The sequence below is a fragment of the Lepisosteus platostomus genome, chromosome 3 (assembly GCF_059453375.1).
Source record: "Lepisosteus platostomus isolate fLepPlt1 chromosome 3, fLepPlt1.hap1, whole genome shotgun sequence".
Taxonomy (NCBI): Eukaryota; Metazoa; Chordata; class Actinopteri; order Semionotiformes; family Lepisosteidae; genus Lepisosteus; species Lepisosteus platostomus.
This window is the reverse complement of record NC_142613.1, coordinates 17,458,462-17,480,520: the sequence shown is the minus strand read 5'-3', so window position 1 is coordinate 17,480,520 and position 22,059 is coordinate 17,458,462. Positions and strand designations below refer to the sequence as shown.

Sequence of the window (22,059 nt, the reverse complement as noted above, 5' to 3'; positions counted from 1 at the left end):
TTAATCATTACTATCACATTTTTGTTGAAATACGGTAGCATAGTTTCTCAACTGTGGTTTTGCTGTCTCTGCCTTTTGTGCTCCTGCAGCTGGCCCAATGCCCTAATCAGGCATCCCTCCATTACACCCACAGTCTCCCAGTCTGGTGAGGGAACCCAAAGAAACAGATTGTTATCCTGTTTATTATGCACTCTGCTTTTATGCCCCACTCATGGTTCACTCAGCTCTCAGCTGAATCAATCCTCCCATCTGCCTGAGGATTTCCAAGTGGCCGGTTCCTATTCAGTGTTCATCCCTTTTTGTCCACCTTCCTCGTGGTCTACTTGTACCACTGACTCATAATCATCATCTTAAAGGCCTCTGTTATTCTATCCCCTGAATCATCAGACATCCCACCAGTAGATCTCTCTCTTTCTTGCTGTAGCTCTTACTCTCACTGAAACTCGTTCCTTCTGAGATCTTCTCTCTTCTGCCCGATCATCAGCACAGTTACTACCAGCCATTGTTATCCTGATAATCACACACAGACACGAGCACATACACTCTCACACCAGGGTTAGGTTCTTTCCCAGAAGCCAATTAACCAACTGTACCAGTACATCTTTGGACTGTGGGAGGAAACCAGAGCAAATACGGGGTGAACATTCAAACTCTACGCAGATAGCTCCCCAGAAACTGAGCCCAGAGCTCCAGCGCTGTAATTAATAGATTATTAAAGCTGCTGAATGACTGAATCCCAATGTCTCTTTGAACCTACAGTATACTGTATACATCTAAACTAAATATGTGAGTATTTTTAAACTACTATACCTACTGTATAAGAGAAACAATTACATTCTGTAGCATGTGTTCTTAATATCATCTCATTTGTATAACCCCCCCGAAAAAGATGTGAAGCTGTTTACTGACTCTTTCCTTTTGAGGTTTGCTATAAAGGTAGATGTTTTGCCCCATTTTGGCTGCCTGAAATTGTCTTTCCTTTCTGCTCTAAGCTTAATCCATGCATTCTTTGAGGGCCTAAATACTGTCAGAAATCGGCACTCAATCATTTACTATTGGCAACATAACCTATGATCTAGAACTTCATTAAAGCACACCTATCTATTCTGCAGTTCTTCCTAAATTGTATACTTGCATTATATAAACTTAGGTGGGTAGCTGCGTCAGCATGCGTAGGCTGAAAAGGAACAAGTAATAGGTTTATTCCATGCTGAAAAAAAGGAGAAAGAGAACACAACGTAAAGTAGCGGGAGAACAAAGGTTGGGAGGGAGGAGGAGTGAGAGGCGGGAGCAGGGGACAGAAAGAGAGGCCAATCAAGAGGTGTGAAGTCAGAATGAGTGCAGAGAGGTGTGAAATGAAACTTCCAATTATATAAACTTAGTTCTTAAAGGGTTCAAAAATGAAGTTTGAGAAATGAGTTAGACAAATGTCCAAACAACTATATGTTACCACAGAACCCTGCAAGCTGTATTTCCTTATTGTTTTTATTTTTTACTCCGATTTCACAACTTCCAACTTAATCTTTAACTCTTATTATTATGAATAGCACACCTCACTAAATGCAGTTTTCTCCATCATAAAGTGGTAATATTGACCAATCAGGACTAGGATTATTTACATTTTAGTAAATAAATATATATTATTTTATATTTTTAAATGAGATGTAAAGGATTTAATACCTAAAATTTATTAATTTATTATTCCTTACTTTGGGTTTTGGAAGCCTATGTAGCTGTGGTTGAGAATGGCACATACTAAGTGGATCAAAAAAGACAGAGAAATAAACATCTCCCTAAGCGTACAGTTGGTGATGTAGAAAATAGAAAAACTGGTAGTGTCTGTGGTCATGAACATCTTCAGCACTGGCTGGTTTGATTTCAAATACAAACCACAGGGGATTGTTTTTAACAAAATGCATGGAAGAAGATTGGTTATAAAATGAGTAGATCATCATGAGATGTAACTTTGAAGAAGACATTTGGAACTCAAAAAGGTAGAAAAAAGTCCAAAGACAGACTTACTGCCGTGTTTATCTGTTCAATGGCTGGCAAGGAAAGGGAGGTCAACATTGGGAAAGCCAGAACTCAGTCTTTTAAAAATGTGAAATACTTTCTGATACCCTAAATTCTCAGAGTGTCTGTTTGTACAGTATCAGATTCAAAGGAATCTGATTAAAGAATTGGAAAATAATATTGTAATAATTGTGATATGATCTTGTACAATGTCAAACATATTTACAATCAAATTAATTTAATTATGGTATATTAATCATTTTTCAATTCAAATAGTGTCCATTCTTTAAAACATAACCAATGATTTAATATTTGATTCCTTTGGCAGCCTAGTTCTAATAATTAATGGTATATAAGAATCAACTGCAAATAAGAGTCAAAGGAAAGATGTGATTCTTGCAAGTGGACTAAATCATATAAGTAGATTATGACAAGGACATTGTTTACACAGCTTATACAGTATGGGTTCTCATATATGTTCCACAGTAGTCATAACACTGTTGTCATTCGAATTAAACTTAAAAACTGACTCTCTGTGGTCATTATAAATCCCAGGCCATTTCTTGAAAAGAGAAGGGGTGTTACCCCCAGCGTCCTGGCCAAATTTCACATTGGCCTTTTCAAATCCTGGCCTCCTAATAATCTCCATCTATAAATTGGCTTCATTACTCTGCTCTCCTCACTGCTAATAGCTGATGTGTGGTGAACATACTGGCACACTATGGCTGCCGTTAAATCATCCAGTTGGGTGCTGCACGTTGGTGGTGGTGGAGGGGAGTTCCCATTACCTGTAAAGTACTTTGAGTGGAGTGTCCAGAAAAGCTGTTAGGAATTATTATTGTTATATGCTATTAGGTCTACTCTATTATTGATTAATTCCACTCTTGTTGACCTGCTTTTGGGCCCATAGGGTTTCAGAATCTGATTACGATCCCCCACTGGCCAATACTGTATATGCAACAAGGCTCACTGTTACAAATGTGATATAAACCACTTAAAACCTAGGACCCAGTCCTACAGCACAGAGGAGTTCACTGCTGCCTGTAGAATGGTGCTTTATGCTGGACCCACAAGTGATCAAATGCTGGCAGTGCAGAGCTACAGTACAAGTGTTACATCCTGCATATAGCTAACGGGTAACCATATTTTTAAAAATATATAATTTTATTTTACAGATGAAATCTTTTGTTATTTTTCTGAAATAACATTTAGAGTTAAAAAAGGTACAAACAGATTTGTAACACAATAAAGACACTTTTTTGTTTGAACTAGCGGCATGTCTCATTAGTCAGAGTTTAGAAGCACACTATAATAATTTCCCAAACAATTTTTTTCTCATTTTAGAGGAAATGTGCTGTTTGAGCATGCAACATTGGAATGCAACATTTTTTAAAATTAATCGTATTAAATTCCTGACAAAAAACGTTGTGTTCAAAACCATAAATGGGTTTGCCTCTTGGTATTCTGTATGGAAAAAACTCTGGTATGGTAGAAATTTGTTCCGATTGAACATCAACAATAAATATGAAATGGTTCAAGCATATTCCACCACCTGTTTGCTGAGCACCCTTCATTGTTTTTTTACATTTGGAGCAGAGGACGTTAGAGTGTGTGTTACCCACTCTTTAGCGAGTTTCATGGCTGATATTGTCTTTGGACCCAGAGAGGTATGAGTGTTTGGTTTGATGCAATTCAATTTGTTCAATAGTCCAAAGAATTGGAGATACGTTAGACAGATACATATGCTTCTCACTGGAAGAATCATCCGCTGTGTCCCGCTCCTCATTTTCCACAGCCATGCTTTCAGGCAGAGCATCAACATAAGTCAGTAGCACTACACACACCTGCCTACTGCTTGGGACTTTGTAGTTTTTCTCAATGCAGATTCAGGTTTGAAAATTATTCTGGGACTTGAAGAAAAAAAAAATAGATATTTGACTGTTTCTGGTTGTTTTTAGATGAACATTTTTTTATGTTTCATGCTTCTGTTTAAATTGTAAACATGCATGTAAAAATTTTCAAGTCAGAAGGAGGAGCCAGTGCTGTGCTTAGACATCCTGGAGTTTGGCTAGTCTAAAACTGAGAGCTGAGCTGTGGCACAAAATAAACACAGCATACAGATGTCTTCAATACACTCAGGACATGCAACGATATGTAAACAGCAATTCTTCTACAATAAAAGACACTTTTCTGCATTACAAAGTTTATATTCACTGTGGCAACTATAAAAGCTTAGAATGAAGAATTTGTGAATAAAATCACATTAAAATGATAGGCATAAAATTTTAATGGAATGATAAAAGAGAAGAGCCAGAGGTGCTGCTGAATACCTAAACTCATGTGAAGATGTACTTACAGGATTTGTCGGTCTTAGCAAGGTGACGGGAGAGAAAATATAAGCTGCTATTGAAAATCCTCATGCTAATATGACATTACATTCATTAATTCATTTCAATTACTAATAGAAGCCACTGCTGTACATTACCATTCTCTTGTACTTTCATTTTAAGACACTTTATTCTTCCTCAGTAAACAGCATGTCTTTGGCTTTAAATCAGTTTGCAAAAATGACTTGGTAAATACATGGAAATTACTTTGAATTGAAAAATTTAGAAAGATTCAAAATGCAGTGTAACTTTATAAAAACAGTTATAAAATGGGGAATGCATGAGATCTGAAGTACAATGAGGGAAAATGTACAGTATCTGTTGCTGTTAGTACAGTTAAGCTTTTAATTTTTATTCCACAGCTAAAAAAAGTGGAACAAGAATTGTAAAAAAAAATGAAAAAAAGGACACGCATATTACATGATTCTTCATTTTAACCTTGTATGTCCTTTACACTCTCTTTACCCTATACACTGTAACATTATCTTGAAAAATATCCCACTATTGCTTCCATTGTTAATTTAGTACTGGTTTACAAAGTACTATTTCATAGTGATGGGCTATGAAATGTGAAAGCGTTTATTAGCAGTAGAAACCCACTGCCTCTCCAAAACACCTTTTCTGATTCTTCACCCGCCATTTATTCAATTATATTCTAACTCATAGAGAAAATAAACTGTCTTCTGGTACTTATGGATGAGGCAATATTGAAGGACAAAAAAGGTCTAAAGGTCTTGGAGAAACAACATTCTCTCACAGACCCAAATCATTTCAATGCAAATCTTTTCCAGACAACTCTATCTCAATCCTCATAAATGGTCATAAATGTTGCATTTATTTGAATTCAAATGCTTATATTTATATAGGAATTTATACTCTGCACTGCATTTGTCACTCAGTCCTACGAGTACATAATTATATGTTCATCTAGTACACCATTGTTAAAAATTATAAAACAAATTGACACATATCATTTTGCCTCTATCCAAAGAATAAATTACTACAACCCAGAACAATTGTATAATGTGTTGCAAGATTCATATACATAAATCCTTTACCACATACTTTACTGAAAGAATAAAAAAAAACTTTTTACTCAAATCTAAATTCAGTGAATAATTTAAGTACTTCTTAATATTTTTCAGTACCATTCAGTGTTAGTGCTACTTTTTTGTTGTGTGATTAAATTATTGTCAAATGAGAACTTATTTACAGTTAAACTTTTAATATATATTTTTTCTTTACATTTATGAATATACAGTGCCTTGCGAAAGTATTCGGCCCCCTTGAACTTTTCAACCTTTTGCCACATTTCAGGCTTCAAACATAAAGATATAAATTTTTTATTTTATGTGAAGAATCACCAACAAGTGGGACACAATTGTGAAGTGGAACGAAATCTATTGGATTTTTGAAACTTTTTTAACTAATAAAAAAATGAAAAGTGGGGCGTGCAAAATTATTCGGCCCCTTTACTTTCAGTGCAGCAAACTCACTCCAGAAGTTCAGCGAGGATCTCTGAATGATCCAATGTTGTCCTATATGACTGATGGTGATAAATAGAATCCACCTGTGTGTAATCAAGTCTCTGTATAAATGCACCTGCTCTGTGATAGTCTCAAGGTTCTGTTGAAAGCGCAGAGAGCATCATGAAGACCAAGGAACACACCAGGCAGGTCCGTAATACTGTTGTGGAGAAGTTTAAAGCCGGATTTGGATACAAAAAGATTTCCCAAGCTTCAAACATCCCAAGGAGCACTGTGCAAGCGATCATCTTGAAATGGAAGGAGTATCAGACCACTGCAAATCTACCAAGACCTGGCCGTCCCTCTAAACTTTCAGCTCAGACAAGGAGAAGACTGATCAGAGATGCAGCCAAGAGGCCCATGATTACTCTGGATGAACTGCAGAGAACTACAGCTGAGGTGGGAGAGTCTGTCCATAGGACAACAATCAGTCTTACACTGCACAAATCTGGCCTTTATGGAAGAGTGGCAAGAAGAAAGCCAAAGATATCCATAAAACGTCTCGTCTAAAGTTTGCCACAAGCCACCTGGGAGACACCCCAAACATGTGGAAGAAGGTGCTCTGGTCAGATGAAACCAAAATCGAACTTTTTGACCACAATGCAAAACGATATGTTTGGCGTAAAAGCAACACAGCTCATCACCCTCAACACACCATCCCCACTGTCAAACATGGTGGTGGCAGCATCATGGTTTGGGCCTGCTTTTCTTCAGCAGGGACAGGGAAGATGGTTAAAATTGAGGGGAAGATGGAAGCAGCCAAATACAGGACCATTCTGGATGAAAACCTGTTGGAGTCTGCAAAAGACCTGAAACTGGGACGGAGATTTATCTTCCAACAAGACAATGATCCCAAACATACAGCAAAATCTACAAAGGAATGGTTCACAAATAAACGTATCCAGGTGTTTGAATGGCCAAGTCAAAGTCCAGACCTGAATCCAATCGAGAATCTGTGGAAAGAGCTGAAAACTGCTGTTCACAAACGCTCTCCATCCAACCTCACTGAGCTCGAGCTGTTTTGCAAGGAAGAATGGGCAAGAATTTCAGTCTCTCGATGTGCAAAACTGATAGAGACATACCCCAAGCGACTTGCAGCTGTAATCGCAGCAAAAGGTGGCTCTACAAAGTATTAACGCAAGGGGGCCGAATAATTTTGCACGCCCCACTTTTCATTTTTTTATTAGTTAAAAAAGTTTCAAAAATCCAATAGATTTCGTTCCACTTCACAATTGTGTCCCACTTGTTGGTGATTCTTCACATAAAATAAAAAATTTATATCTTTATGTTTGAAGCCTGAAATGTGGCAAAAGGTTGAAAAGTTCAAGGGGGCCGAATACTTTCGCAAGGCACTGTATTTCAGCACTGACAGTGAGAATCTAAAAATCTTTGAAGTAATGTGGCTTCACCAGTTTTTATGCAGATCCTGCCAGACATGCTGTAGGGGCAGTAAATGAAGATTGTAAGAAATTAAACAAAATTGGTAGTTCTGTGAGATGAAGACCTAGAAAATAGTGCAGCTGGGTACCAAGTGTGTCTGGCACATAGAGCAATGCTGTTTAATGATTAAGTTCTCTTGTCAATATAAATATATGTTTTCAAATAAAAAACACCTTAAAGCATTTCCGCACACATTTTAAATAATGGCACACATAAACTGAGTTGGTGCAATTTCAGAATTTTAGCAATTTATGATAGCAGCTACACTGTCATTGTCCTTTATAGACTTGGGCCATGTATACCTTAAGACATTTAAACATTTAGACATTGAAAAACTTTGTGAAAGAAAAGTTTTCAGGTGCTACTGGGCAATAATTCAGTATTCCAAAGGAGAGTAGGGAGACTTTCTGCATAATAATGAATAGGTGATAGGCAATAATACAGAGCATTTGAAATGTATGCAAATAGTAGCAGTGTAATTATAATATATGTGATAATAGACTCAAGTATAATTAATTTATAACTTACCAAAGAGTCTCTGTTATGAACTCTAATATGATTCTATTATAGTAATTAGACCACAATGACATGATGTAGGTCACCTACAAGATATACACTTCTATGCTCCAGCGTCTGTTGATGTAGACATTTTTATGCTTATCCTAGTTAGTGCCATTGGTATGCATTTTTCTACATAAGTAGACATTAAAAACACATTCATAGCTTAATAAATAGACATATTCTCCTTGGAGTATTCACATTTCCTTTTGTAAACAATGCAGATTTCAAAATAGATATAAATTTTGATTCTTGGTGAATAACAGATCATTAGAATTGGAAAGCAGGCAGCATTTCCGAATATTGGTCTAATAGTAGTTTCAGTAAAGCATTGTAGAATACAGTGTTTCCTTGCAGTTTATAACTATATAACCATTTTTTTTACAGCACACAGAATTCCTAGTGAAACATTATGACACTTGCAAATGATATAGATATCTGTAATAGTGGACTTCTTCAGAAAATAAACATTCAGAAAATAGTCTGATTTTCCATGAACAGAGATCTGTAAAAAGCACATGCAAGAGATCGATTTTAATATTCTTTGTTGCAATCAAAATGTATTATTAAACATGTTTTGATTGGCTTACTGTGAGACAATAATAACTGTCTGAAATAGCAAATATTATCCTAAGTACAGGAGTTTTATACAATAGCAGAAAGGGTGAAATAGCAAAAAGAAAATATAGTAGAATAGCAATGTCTTTATTAAAATATTTATAACTGTAGCAATTGTCTTTATGTACACCTCTTTCTTTTTCACAGGCTGCTAGCAGGGGTATAAACTTCTTTCTTAAACTGTATGTTCAGCATGAGGAGCTTTTTCTTGTCTTGCTTAAGAGAACATTCTTGTACTAACAGGCATTTTGACACCAGGCCTACCTATCTCAGCAAGGTTTAGTGTTCAGTATTAATGGAATCTCTCTGCACAAAGGCAGTTTGGCTCCCCCGGGATTTTAACTAAAGGCTCTCCCTGTTGATAAGTTTGTCAAATCTGCTCTTTCACCACTACAATAAATCTAGCAATTTCACCAGTATTTTTAAAAATTCTGGTAAATATTAGCAAGAGTATTAATATCATGCTGGACATATAACTAATAGTATTTAAAATATCGTACAACCTTATGTACACAGTAAGTGCCAGAGTGACATAAGTGGGAGTAGGACGGTGGCTCAGGACATACAGTATAGTATGTTTACTTGAATTATACGCCTAAAGGCCAGTGCATTTGTATAGTATTGTGTTTTTTTCTTTTCTCCTTCATATCTGCTTCTCTTTCTTTATATGGTCTTTCTGCTACCATAAAATAATTGGCACAATGGATGGAGATCATAACACATTGAGTGACACACTATTTGCACCAGTTACAACACAATGAGAGGTGATGCATAAGGTGAGTGGAGGTGGAGATCAGACCTGGAACAGATAGATGGAAAAAAGAGAGGAAGTGAAGACATTGCACCACCTCACATGCCCATTTGCATGTATGGTCTTCAAGTAGCCCCCATGATCATCCTGACATTCAATCAGATCTGAAGTTCTAGCTCACGTGATGATCTCCTGAGAGTGGTATTGTTTGTCTCTCTTGCCCAGTTTCTTATAGTAGACAGCCAGGACAAGGGAGGTCTAATGGAACAAGTTGATTCATAATTCTCAGGACAAAGGAAAATGCTAGCAAGATACAATATAAGCAATGGGTCAGTCTAAATTTTCAAGTCCTCTGCAGAGAGTGAATTACTCTTGCTAGGCTGTTTTCATATTGAGATACTACAGGAATGTATTTACAGCAACTAAGCCACAGAGAGAAATGGAAATAAAAAACATGTTTCAACAGTGAGACACAACCCAGAGGAAATTAGTGGAAAATACATGGATGTTCTTTTAAAAGATTGTTCAGGAGTCACTTTTACACAAAGCATTGTCCCTGTTATGTTGCTGGTGGTGATACCTTGACTTCCTTATGAAACAAAGTAAAGAAAATATTTCATCCTTCTTGGATGAGATATTTGTATCGATTAGGTTCTAGCAACCAAAAGGAATAAATGGATAGAATAGCCTCCTCTGATTTTTAACTTATCTTATGTTCATATGTAACATCTATTAATGAGAAAAAAAAATAAGTCATTGAAAAATATTGGCATTAACGTAATTGTCTTTTTATTCTAATTGAAAACATGTTTCTGTAACTCAGTTATTTAAAAGCAATACATTTAATTTCAATTAAACATCATATAACTGATTAAGCACTTTTTGCCTGAAGGAGATCATGCACCAAGGGTTCCGCTACCAGATATGTCACACTTTGCATCAAAGACCACATTGCACTGGTATTTCAGAGGTAAAATAGGAGTTCACATTTGACCATAGGAAATGGGACTCCATGTCCTTAAGAAAATCTCACATAAGCACTCTTCAATTCTAAGCAGAGCTTATAATATAAACATTGTTGCTCGCACGATTCTCAGGAATATTTGAGACTTGATTCATCAGAGTGTTAAAAATCCCATTTGATAGCATAGTTAGTTGATAGATCCATAACACAGTTAGTAAATCTGAGCAAAGCACAGGAGAGATAACCACAATTTCCTCTTCTACATACTGTAGGTACATAGGATTTGAAAGGTTTCTGTGAACCTTTTGGAACAGTTTTCCTGTTTTCTCTCCTTAAACATCTCCAATCAAAGAACAAAAATCACCTCATATTTAACCAATCTCAGCAAACTCTACCCAAGTTATTTAAAAACTTTCTAATTATCTAACAATCTAAACAAACTTTCTATTTACACGCATTTCAACAATATGATGTTAAAAAGATGTTTGCCTGTACAATTGCCTTTGCTGAAGAATACTGTATAAAAATACCAAGCTGTTGTAATACATTAGATATTGAGTAAAATGATTTAAACTAAAGATTAACATATTCTAATAATAATGTTAGTCCTCACACTAACCTTACAAGCAATTTATAATTGTTTAAAAGGCCAAGGTAGCTTCTTTAATTTTCTGTAAATATTTTGGTGGGGTTGAAACAGGGAGGGAATAAAACATTTATTACACAAATGTACAGACAATGCAAAAACATAAAAAATAATTACAACTGGAGAAAACTTTAGAACGTTACAACCAGTTTTTTTTACTATATACTTAACATGGACCACCCTCGATAACCCCAACTCAGATATCTCTAAATTAAAGATATCTTTAAATTTATCTATTGCAATGTGTCAGTTATCCGAACCCACTTTAACAAATATACTTCCCTTCAGTAATCGGGGTAACACAAGGGGCTACTTACTGTCCTCTGCTGTCACCATTCGGATCCATTCACTGATCCCATTTCCATGTACATTTGAGATGATCAATCTCAAGTCATAAGCTGTATATGGCTCCAGGCCCTCTGTTATGTAGCTGAAGGAAGTCGTTGCATTGTCAAAAAGTCTGGAGAAAAAATCACAGGAATAATCTATTTTAAAGAACTTGCAATGTTGTCTAAATATTTTGATTATCAAGTTAATAAATTAATTAAGCAAAAATATTTAATTTTGATTCAGCCCCCTTCCGTTCCCGTTTGGATAAACAGCAGCAATGCTTAGTATTGTACTGTTAACAAGATAAGTGGGTATCCAACTTTGCTCTGTAGGTTTTTTCATTGTAACTGATCACACAGCAGAGGGTGATAGCAAGGTACTGTAGTACTTTAACATAATAGCTAGTATGTACCTACTGTACATACAAACTCTGCTTTGCTTGTTGCTATTGACTCTTAAATTTACTGTGCCACACCACCCATAAACTGTTTCATTAGAATCTTTTACTAACTACTTCTTGACTTTCATTTATGCCTACCAAGTGTAATACGCCTTCATTTAAATTGCATTGCAGGAACCCCACATTTAACTTCATATATAGCAAGTATTTCATATATCACACATTGAACTCCAGGGTTTAAACCTTAGATAGTATCATGTCTGGAAATGATGCTTTTACTTTTTCTTTTGCTTGGCTAAGTAGTATATACTGTATACCTGGGAGAACAGCTCACTGCAAATTCTGAGCCATTATGTCTTTATACATAAATACAAAACCCTAATCATTAGCACACAATACATACTATTTATTCCTTAAAAGGCTAGAGACAAATATCACACAAATAAAACCTACTTGTCTGATCTTTCCCACAAAATTACATAAGAGAAAGACAAGAGAACTGAAGATTACTGGTCAGTCACCTGAAATAAAGCAATTTCATCTTTCACATGGTGTAAAACTTCTGTTTAAATGAGGTGAATTAAAGACATGAACATGACAAAATAATTTATTTTAAAACACAATGAAGCATTTACAAGCATGACAGTGAAAGATCGACTGTAAACAACAATAACAGTGGAGAACAAGAAACAAGAGACCCCAAATTATTGTAATACCACTAATTATCATGTGAAGCAGATGTAAAAAATATGTTCATTAACTCCATGAGAATACAATGGTGATTTCCCAATAACTCAAAAACCAGAAACAAATTTAACAATCCAAGGAACTTGAATAATTGAAGAGCAACTTTCACAAAATTGACAGCTGAGTGAAAACAGCTGCACAAAACTCTACTGTATACCTTACTGTCCATGTGCTCAAACCAATGCACCTACCCCCATCAAAGCATTTAACGAGATAGCAAAATAAAATACAATATTTACTCTAATAACAGAAAAACAGAAAAACTAAAAACATTATTCCACAACTCCAAAAAAGGGTGGAGATTAGGCTATCTAAATCAAAATTTTAGAAACATAAAAATGGTTAACAATGAGAGGAGGGCATCAAACATACAGTATCTGGTTCTTCAGCAGTTAATTGATCTAAGGATCATGTTTTTTTTTGGGGGGGGGGGCTGTGCCCTTATGACTTCAGTTCAACAGGTCCGCTGGTAGTTAACAATGATAATCATTTTATCAGAAAGTTTGGTACAAACATAATAGGATCATTTCTATACAAACCCTCTGGAAGGTCATACTGTATAGCATTTTTGAGACTGAAATTAGTGGTACTAAATTGGTATCTAAGTTGATCTGACAATACATTACAGATTATTTTTCAACAATAACCCACTTTTAAGAAATATAACTCCCTTACAATGTTTACGTTCTGTCAGTAATGCAAGTTTTCTGTATGCACAGCATCAGAATAATAGACAAGCGTCTTCAGTAAAACCAGAAAATTAAAACTCCAGCGTGCAAGACAAATGCAAATGTGTTATTTAGGTGTTAATCATCTTATCTTTAACTAAATATTGCTTGAATGCCTCACATAACATGTATATTTGTAAAAAAATGAAACATTAAAAGCTTTTTATTATTTTGTAAAATCAATTTTAAAAAGCAAGCTAAAAAATGTTTACCACTCTTGTTTTATTGTGTAAATTCCCCACTTAATCCATAACAGCAATAGCAGAATAAGTCTAAATTAATACAATTTGAAGTGGTTGGAAAAATTTATTTTAGAATATCCCTTCCAAAGATAATTTTGGAAATCTTCTTTTATCTAATTTGCAATAGTTTTTTTTTTTAATTTTACAATCAAATGTACCATAAGACTTGATAAATAAATCAAATGAACAATGAAATACATTTCAAAAGGATCCCTGGAAACTAGGGTGATATATAATACATAGGCCTAGTCATTTATTTATTAGAACAGAATGAGAATTCTCCTATTTCTGATTAAATTGCACTTTGTTGTCAAGATGCATGTAATGAATACATATAAGATGCATAACTTTTTATAGAACAGTCTGCAAAAATGGTTCTGGATAGATTAGATATGTAACATTTTTTTGTCTTATTTTGACCTATCCACCTACCATTTACAATAATAATACCCTTTTACAAACCCACCCTAATATTATCTTTCTGTTAGCAAATGTACTATAGTAGTATCATTATTTTTAAAGTAAATATATTAATTACAACAGTAATGGAGTTCAGAAAGCCTAGTGTCCTGTTTCTTTCTTGTGACTGTGAGTCTTCTAGCTTTCACTCCTCTTTCACTTTCACATAAAGCATAACATTATGAAACAATTTACTGTGAACAAACATGGTTACATCGGCAAGAAATAATGTCACAGAATATTTTCAGTTAATTGTCAAATCTATATTACTTCACTTGATCAGAAACCCTTTATACATGATTAACTTTGTAGTTTTATTCAGTTTTGTTTTAACTGGCCTGGGCAGACTGGTCCAGCTACTACTACCACTTGTTAACCTTGAAAAAGACTGCAATAAAATCTCATGGTCTTCACTCTGGCTATTCTGAGTATTTGTGTGTGTAGATCCTTGACACCTTGGTTGAGAGTAGAGATGTAAACAATCCCAAGCTGTCATGTTAGATTTAAAAAAATGATGTCTGGAAGTGAGCAGAAGAGATGTGTAGTGCCAGGGATAGCTGACCAATAAAAACAAGACGTATTCCTGTTTGGTGTATGACTATGCAACCTAGTCATTTTAAAGGGTGCTAGGCCCCTTCATTCCTCTGCACCAGATTATTTTCATCTCCCAGAACCACTAGTACATGCACAGACCAAAATAAGGGAAAAGTAACTTTAAAGTTTCTTATTTTTTGTCGATCACAACAGTTAACTCCATCCACCTAACACACAGAACACACAATGCAACTCATCAACCAGAGGCATTTACTGACAGAACAGTTTTACTGTTCTGAAAAAAACCCATGGACCATTTTTATCAAAAGCAATGTCCCCAAGGAAAAGTCCAGGAAATAGAAAAGTCCAGCAGCATTATTTTCTGAACTCAGCTCTGGTCAGTGTCCAGGTGTGCATCCTTACACTACAACAAAGAGACAGTAAAATGCCAAGCATCCTCCTTAGTTCCAGATGCAGCTTCCTCTGCTGCTCCCAGTATCTGGTGTCTCAGTCCTCTCCAACTGCCATAATGTGTCCCACAAAACTGCCTTCTTCCACAGGTCTCAGTTCTGTCTTGAAGTGCTTCTGACTCTCCCGCTAACTTTCCTACCAAAGCTGGTAGGAAAGCTTTGTAGGCCCAGGACTCCTTCAGGAAATGGCTTTCCAAATATGGCCAAGTGTACTGATGCATTGTTCCATCTGATCCTGTTCTTAGGCTCCCCTGTCAATCACAGGTTTGCAACCCCACATATTAATCCTGAATGGTGTTGTAATTGTGTTTAACGTACAGCTATACAACCAAAGAGAGATGACAATTGGTTGCTACCCTGGTGCATTTAAAGGGGAAGGACAGTAAGTTGATGCTGTCAGGACCAATCCACCAAAACCCTGCTCAAAGTCAGAAAGAGAGGAAGACCTGACATTCTGCTCAATGTCTCCAGAGAATGAGAAGATACTGTCCTTGGCTTAGGTCACTGGGGGAGTTAGCTCTACAGGTTGCATGTGGGAGGGGAGAGCCGGTGCCCTCTCCAACAAGCAACCAAACAGAGTGAGCATGGACAAGTAATGATAAAAGGATATTTTACAGTAGGGATAAATCAATCCCCTTGTGTGTTTGGTCTGCCCAATTTTTCATATGTTTGGGCTTGGAGTGATTTGCCTTATACAGTAGCAGGCTTACATGGCTTCCCCAGTCACACTGAGCAGGTGGAGAATTGAATATGTGGTGGATTGCCTCTGTAAGCTTATATAGACAGAACACTGATTTCTATGAAGGAGCCACTTGAAGTTACCAAAAAGACACCAAAAAGGATTTTTTGTAAATATTCACACAGTTACAGTATATGCAATTGTCAATTGTATTAATACCAGTTAGATTTCATACTGTATGTAATTCTGAAAGCCTTAATACAAAAAATAATAATAATTCAAAAATACATGCACAATTCTAATTAATGCATGGAAGTATGCACTTCCAGTAGTATGCACAAATCATGGAAATTCCCATATTAATACTTATTTAACCACAAAAGTTGAAAAACTCTATTTTGATAAACACATTTAGAACCATTACAAATTGAATAGTGTAAGTATGACATAACATTTATTTTTAAGTATTACTTATGAAAATAGATCTAGCTGGTAAATGTATTCATTTTATCCAACAGTTACTAAATACTATCTTCCAATTAATCACTGAATTAATTATTTCAAAATTGAGAGTAAACATTTGGGCTATACCAGCCAATCTCAAATGTGTGGCTTTATTTCTCTAATGCTTAGAAAGTCTTTTTAAATGAATTATTTACAAACAAGACATGCATAGTTATTTAAGTTAAAGATATGTTAAGACTACAAAATGTAAAGTCTTACTGTATAATGTCACCAGTGGAATGAGCAGCCTTCATCTGGAGTTGGTATCTGGGCAGGCCCGGAGCGTTGTTGCGAACTGGTGCCGACCACACAACCTGAAGACTGGTTGGGGTGGCAGATGACAGCCTAGGAGGCAGCACACCATCTGGAGCTGTCGAACAACATGGATGAATTAGAGCAGAGCAAACTATGGTGGACATATTTTGGGGAAGAATCGAAATGCTCCTTAAACTGGAAAAACAGTTTCACGGGCTCAGCAGCTTCACTCCTCATGGTCCATTTGATTTAACACTTTCCTTTCTCTTTGACTAAGTGTTCTAGATTCAAGAATAGTTTTGCTTTTGGTGAAGTGAATGTGCATCCAAAATTTAATTAAATGTTGTTGTGCCTTTGTGGGTTTTTTTTATTTATAACAAAGCGGGTTACACTTTCATCAAATTGAACATCTACTGTACACATAAAGACACAAACAAATGTTCTTTGCCCCCCAGGATAATAGTTATTGAATTTAACTACTTTAAATACATTTGTTCTAAATGTATACTAAATGAAAATGCAAAACTTATGGGCTTATACAAGAAAGAGTAGAATTTCTTGGGTTAATGCTTAATGTTTAATACAAATGTGGATGTGGACTTTAGATGAATTTTATATGAGCACATTTTCTGTACGACTGAACCTCTAATTATTACAAGTCAACTGCCCATCACTGCAAGAACAAAGCATAGATCCTCTGCAGTTTTCAGTTATATTAGGAAATGCTCTGTAAAATATTCATTCAGTTTTATTATATTCTTAATCAAAGTAATTTGTACTCCACAAAATGTGTTGGAAAATGCAATTAATCTTTACACTGGAAATCCTTAAGTGCAATCATTTAGTCACCATATTTTAGTGCAACAAAACTAAAACTTCCTTTCTTTCTAGTGCCACCAGCTTTAATTTTTTCTCATTTTCCAGAAATATGGGCTGATGCTAATATGCCAAGTCCACTGTTTTTCGGAAGACAACAACAACAGAGTTGTATTGAGAGCTGCAGCATCCACTATTACTTCTACGGCTATATTTACTGTACCTTTTTAGTACATTTATTTGTACTATTTACATTTATTTGTGAGTAGTAAATGCAATGATATGTCAATTTATTTTGATATTTTCTGAGGTGTTTATTTTGAGATTTTTAAAGTAGAATAGTATATGATACTTTGTAAGTTAATATGCTACTTTATGTTAAGCATTTTCACATCAACAAAGCACTGTCTACCATGCTTTTCAAATTTATACTATATAGTACATTGAGTAACTAAATTTGAAGACTTATATCTTAAAGTTTTAAAGTGGTATTCCTCTATTTTATTCTGTGTCATCCACTGCAATGTCTTGATATCTGCAAACTATGAGATAATTCTTGAGTTTAGAATTTAGAATGTGGCACCAGCCCATTAAACAATTTATAAAGCAAAGAAAGTCAAGGACATTGACTAAGCTCTCAGAGCTATTACAGGCTTTAATCAAGCTCAAATCTACCTTTTTTCACTATTTTTCTACATTGGTGTTTTACAGTCCACCTGGTAGAAAGCATGGTCGTAATTCATTTAATATAATATGCCAGTTTAAATTCCTTTACTTTCATGATGAATAGATGAAAGAACAAACAATTTCAATTTCTTACTATAACAGTACACTCAGTGCACTCAGAAACAGTACACCTGTAGTGCAGTTCTACAACACAACTGTTAAACTAAGCATCAACATTGAAGACAATTTTATAATATCATGTAATAATAGAATGTTAAGATATAGAGTCCATTCTAGATTAAGGTGATAGGGTGATATCTTTTCAATATAGATTAGAGTGGATTCCAAGATGAGTTCATTTGAACATTAAATCAAACTTTGTCAACTGCTGTAAATTTAAATACCCCATTGAACTCTCTCCTTCATGTACAGTGGGCTACATCCATGGAATTAATATGGAATAAGTATCAGGTAGGAAAAAATAAAACAAAATCAGCAGTAATACATAAAACAACTAACTAATGCGGCGGTGCTGGAGCTCGTCGGGCCATAACACATAATAATTGTACTCGTTTTTTGTTTTATGTATTTACTTTACCATATTAACAACTGTTTCTTCATGTATCTAGGGATATCCAGTATGGTCTCTTTAAATTCCATCAGTTAGATATTCAAGCCACGACTTATACTGATATGACAAACCAACAATGGAGGTTTCAAAAACAAATGATGGAGCAAGCGGTATAGAAGCACAGATCAGTAAACGTTACCAGAAAATTTAAAATTTAACACGTGGAATATGTGTTATACCACTCAGGCACTAACTAATTCAAGGCCAACCTTCTGAACTGAAAGAACTGGTTAAGGGATGCCACTGAGAAGCTAACAGTGAATAATTTGAGAAGCTCCATGTCTGTAATGGCAGTCAGTGTCTTTCGAGTTTACAACAAAGCAAATTGTAAATAATACAATAGACATGATAGAAGATTTTGTAGTCAGTCAATACAATGATTGAACTTTTTGGTCTAACTGCAAAGTCCAATGCGGCACTTCACCCAATCAGTATCATATCAACTATTAAGCACGGTGGTGACAGCGTCATGTTATGAGGATACTTGTTTTCAAGGGAATGGGAGCACTGTAAGGACTGTGGGTAAAATAAAAGGCATAAAGTACATCAGAATCCTAGAAGGAAATGTGCTCAAATCAGAAAAGTCTTATACTGGGTTGAAAATTCAGATTTCAAGAGAACAGTGGCATGAAGCACAATGCAAAATCAACACAGGAATAGTTGATTCCTTTAGTGGCCCCTTCAAAGTCCTGACTTGAATCTGATAGAAAATCTATGGTGAGACTTGAAGACTAGTTAGAAATTGAATAATTATTCAAGGCTGAGTGGGCATAAATTTACCTTCACAGTGAGCAATACTGGCAGAGACCTATTTTGAAAGCTTCCACCAAGAGCCTGAATACTTATGCAATCTGCAAATTTCCATCTGTATATTTTTGTTGCTGACAATCAGCCTCCTAGACATAGAATATAATCTAGTTTGACCATTATAGTTTTGAATAAAAAAAGGTCATTTGAAAAATGATTATGCGGCAATGGTGGCACAGTGCTGCAGTGGTAAGCATTGCTGTTTCACAGCACTGGGACCCTGAGTTCAATTCTTGGCATCCTATTTGTGTGGTGTTTGTAAGTTCTCTGTCTTTGAGTGGGTTTCCTAAGGGTGCTACGGTTTCCTTCCAATCTAAAGACATACTGGTAGGCAAACTGAGTTCTGGGAAAATTGTCCCTGGTTGGTGTTTGTGTCTGTGTGTGCCCTGCGATGGACTGGTATCCCGTCCAGTGTGTACCCTGCCTTGCGCCTGTTGCTTTCTTCTGGCACCCACGCAACCCTCTGTTGGGTAAAGAGATTAGAAAATGGATGGACAATTTTGTTATTTGTAATATATCAAACTATAACAATTTTGGTCAATGGTAAATACACATTGCAAGGCAATAATAATAATTAATAATTGCTTACACTTATATAGCGCTTTTCTGGACATTCCACTCAAAGAGTTTTACAGGTAATGGGGACTCCCCTCCACCACCACCAATGTGCAGCATCCACCTGGATGATGCGACGGCAGCCATAGTGCGCCAGAACGCTCACCACACATCAGCTATCAGTTGAGAGGAGAGCAGAGTAATGTAGCCAATTCATAGATGGGGATTATTAGGAGGCCATGACTGGTGAGGGCGAATGGGAAATTTGGCCAGGACGCTGGGGGTAACACCCCTTCTCTTTTCAAGAAATGGCCTGGGATTTTTAATGACCACAGAGAGTCAGGACCTCAGTTTTACAGTACGTCTCATCCGAAGGACGGCGCCTGTTTACAGTATAGTGTCCCTGTCACTATACTGGGGCACTAGGACCCACATGGACTGCAGGGTGAGTGCCCCCTGCTGGCCCCACTAACACCTCTTCCAGCAGCAACCTTAGTTTTTTCCCAGGAGGGAAAAAACTGCTGGCTGGGTGATAAGGCAACATGTATACAGTAGATATGTGTTTGTGTCAAAGCACAAATCCAAATCCTTTGGTTGGTCCAAATTAAATATTTTCTATACAATTTCTGTTTCAAAGTATTTATACATGATCCTCCAGGAAATTTCTAATGGTGAGTTTTTCCTTCACCATTACGTGTTTTAATATATGACAATATTTATAGTATTTAGTTTAATACTAATTAATTCCTAATCAAAACAATTAACTCTAAAAAACCAGTAATAAAAAACACATAATATAGAATGGTATAAACAAAATGAAATAGGTAAATGCAAAACTGTATCCTTATGCAACAACCCACATGAATAAAGATACAAAAATCATTCTAATGCTAGGTCAAATTATCAAAGGTTCTAAAAGCTCTAATGGCATTGAAACAAAGGTAATTCGATGCACAGAATTTCCAATTCTAAATCACATTGGTATGTTGAATTTTACAGTTTTATTGTACTAATGTAAGTTATTCTTACTGTTTTAAGTTCTTTAATGTTGACTGTTTGTGCTGCCAAAGCTTTCAACGAAAACTTGCCTGAGTTTCAGCCAGCTTTCTGGCTGAAAAATAACCCTAGGATTCCTAGACATTTACATGTACTTTGCAGAAGACAGTTTACTTTTATTTAAATGAGAACCGTGACATGACGTCTGTAGTAATCTTATAAGAATGACGAAGAGCTATGAGTTTTAGACCTGGGTAAATACTAAGAGAGGTGCCACAATTTCAAGCAAAGGCGGAGCCTGAGAAATAATCAAGAATTATGATCAACATTTACCCTTTTACAGATGAAGACTACCTTCTCTTTATTTTAAATATATATATATAAAAAAATAATGATTAATCTCATTCCTCCATTTGAGCCTTGTCAGAATTGTATTTAAAATTCAGGTTAACATGCACAATTATCATAAATGTCATGTAGAATTACATTTTAATTCCATTCATTTTAAGGAAATGGATAGCATAGGTTCAACACAAAACTGGAACCAATAAAGAACTGCCTGAATGAAAATCTTCCTAAACAGCAAAAATCCTATCATCCCCCCAAAAAAAAGAAAAATGGTGAACACTTAACAGAATCCAAAAACATTCTGGCAGAATCTGAAAAGCATCTGGGCACATCGGGGGGTCAAACCCATCACTCATGTCAGGGAGAGAAATTAGTTTTACTGCAAGGGCTCAATTTTCATAATGCACTGGTGGTTTCATTAAAAAAATGACAAGTTTTAAAAACACTGCTGTCATTGCAAAGAGCATGATAGCACTATATCACAAGGAACAAATGAATGTTTGCAGAAAAATCCCACCAATACAGGCAAATAAATACTTTAGTCTTTCAACTGCCCCCCCCCCCCCCCCCCCTAAAATTATCAGTAGTCTGACAGCACTGATTTAGGATACAAATGTATGAAAATCTTCTGTTGTTGTTAGAAAGTTGCATACTGTAAGTCTTATATGGGCAATAGTAAATGACTGTCATTTCTTTATATTTCAGAACTTATAAAACTTATTTAAAACATATGTATATACTGTATATTTGTCTGCATTATACAAGAGATCCCTTCGGTATACATAATCCACTACCATTGTGGCACTCCAGCTTCAGCTATATTGTAGTTAAACATTATTACAAAAACACAGAATTAAGTTCAATACGTTGATGAAGCTAAAACAACAGTTTTTTGGAGTATATTTAGGTGATCCACAGAAGCAGACTAGAACTATTTGTTTAAAGCATCACATGGTCTTTGAACACTACTTTCATATCTTATCTGTTAC

The 22,059-nt window shown here is 35.7% G+C and overlaps 1 protein-coding gene across 1 annotated transcript in view; it reads right to left on the bottom strand.

Annotated features, from left to right (window-relative positions):
• ush2a (Usher syndrome 2A (autosomal recessive, mild)) overlaps positions 1-22,059 on the bottom strand; it is a 427,426-nt gene that overhangs the window by 165,850 nt on the left and 239,517 nt on the right. Inside the window, exons 39-40 of the mRNA XM_088624763.1 lie at positions 16,216-16,366; positions 11,221-11,363 (exon numbers count right to left, since the gene is read on the bottom strand). Of these exons, the coding sequence (XP_088480889.1) occupies positions 11,221-11,363; positions 16,216-16,366 (294 nt within the window). The remainder of the gene's footprint in view (positions 1-11,220; positions 11,364-16,215; positions 16,367-22,059) is intronic.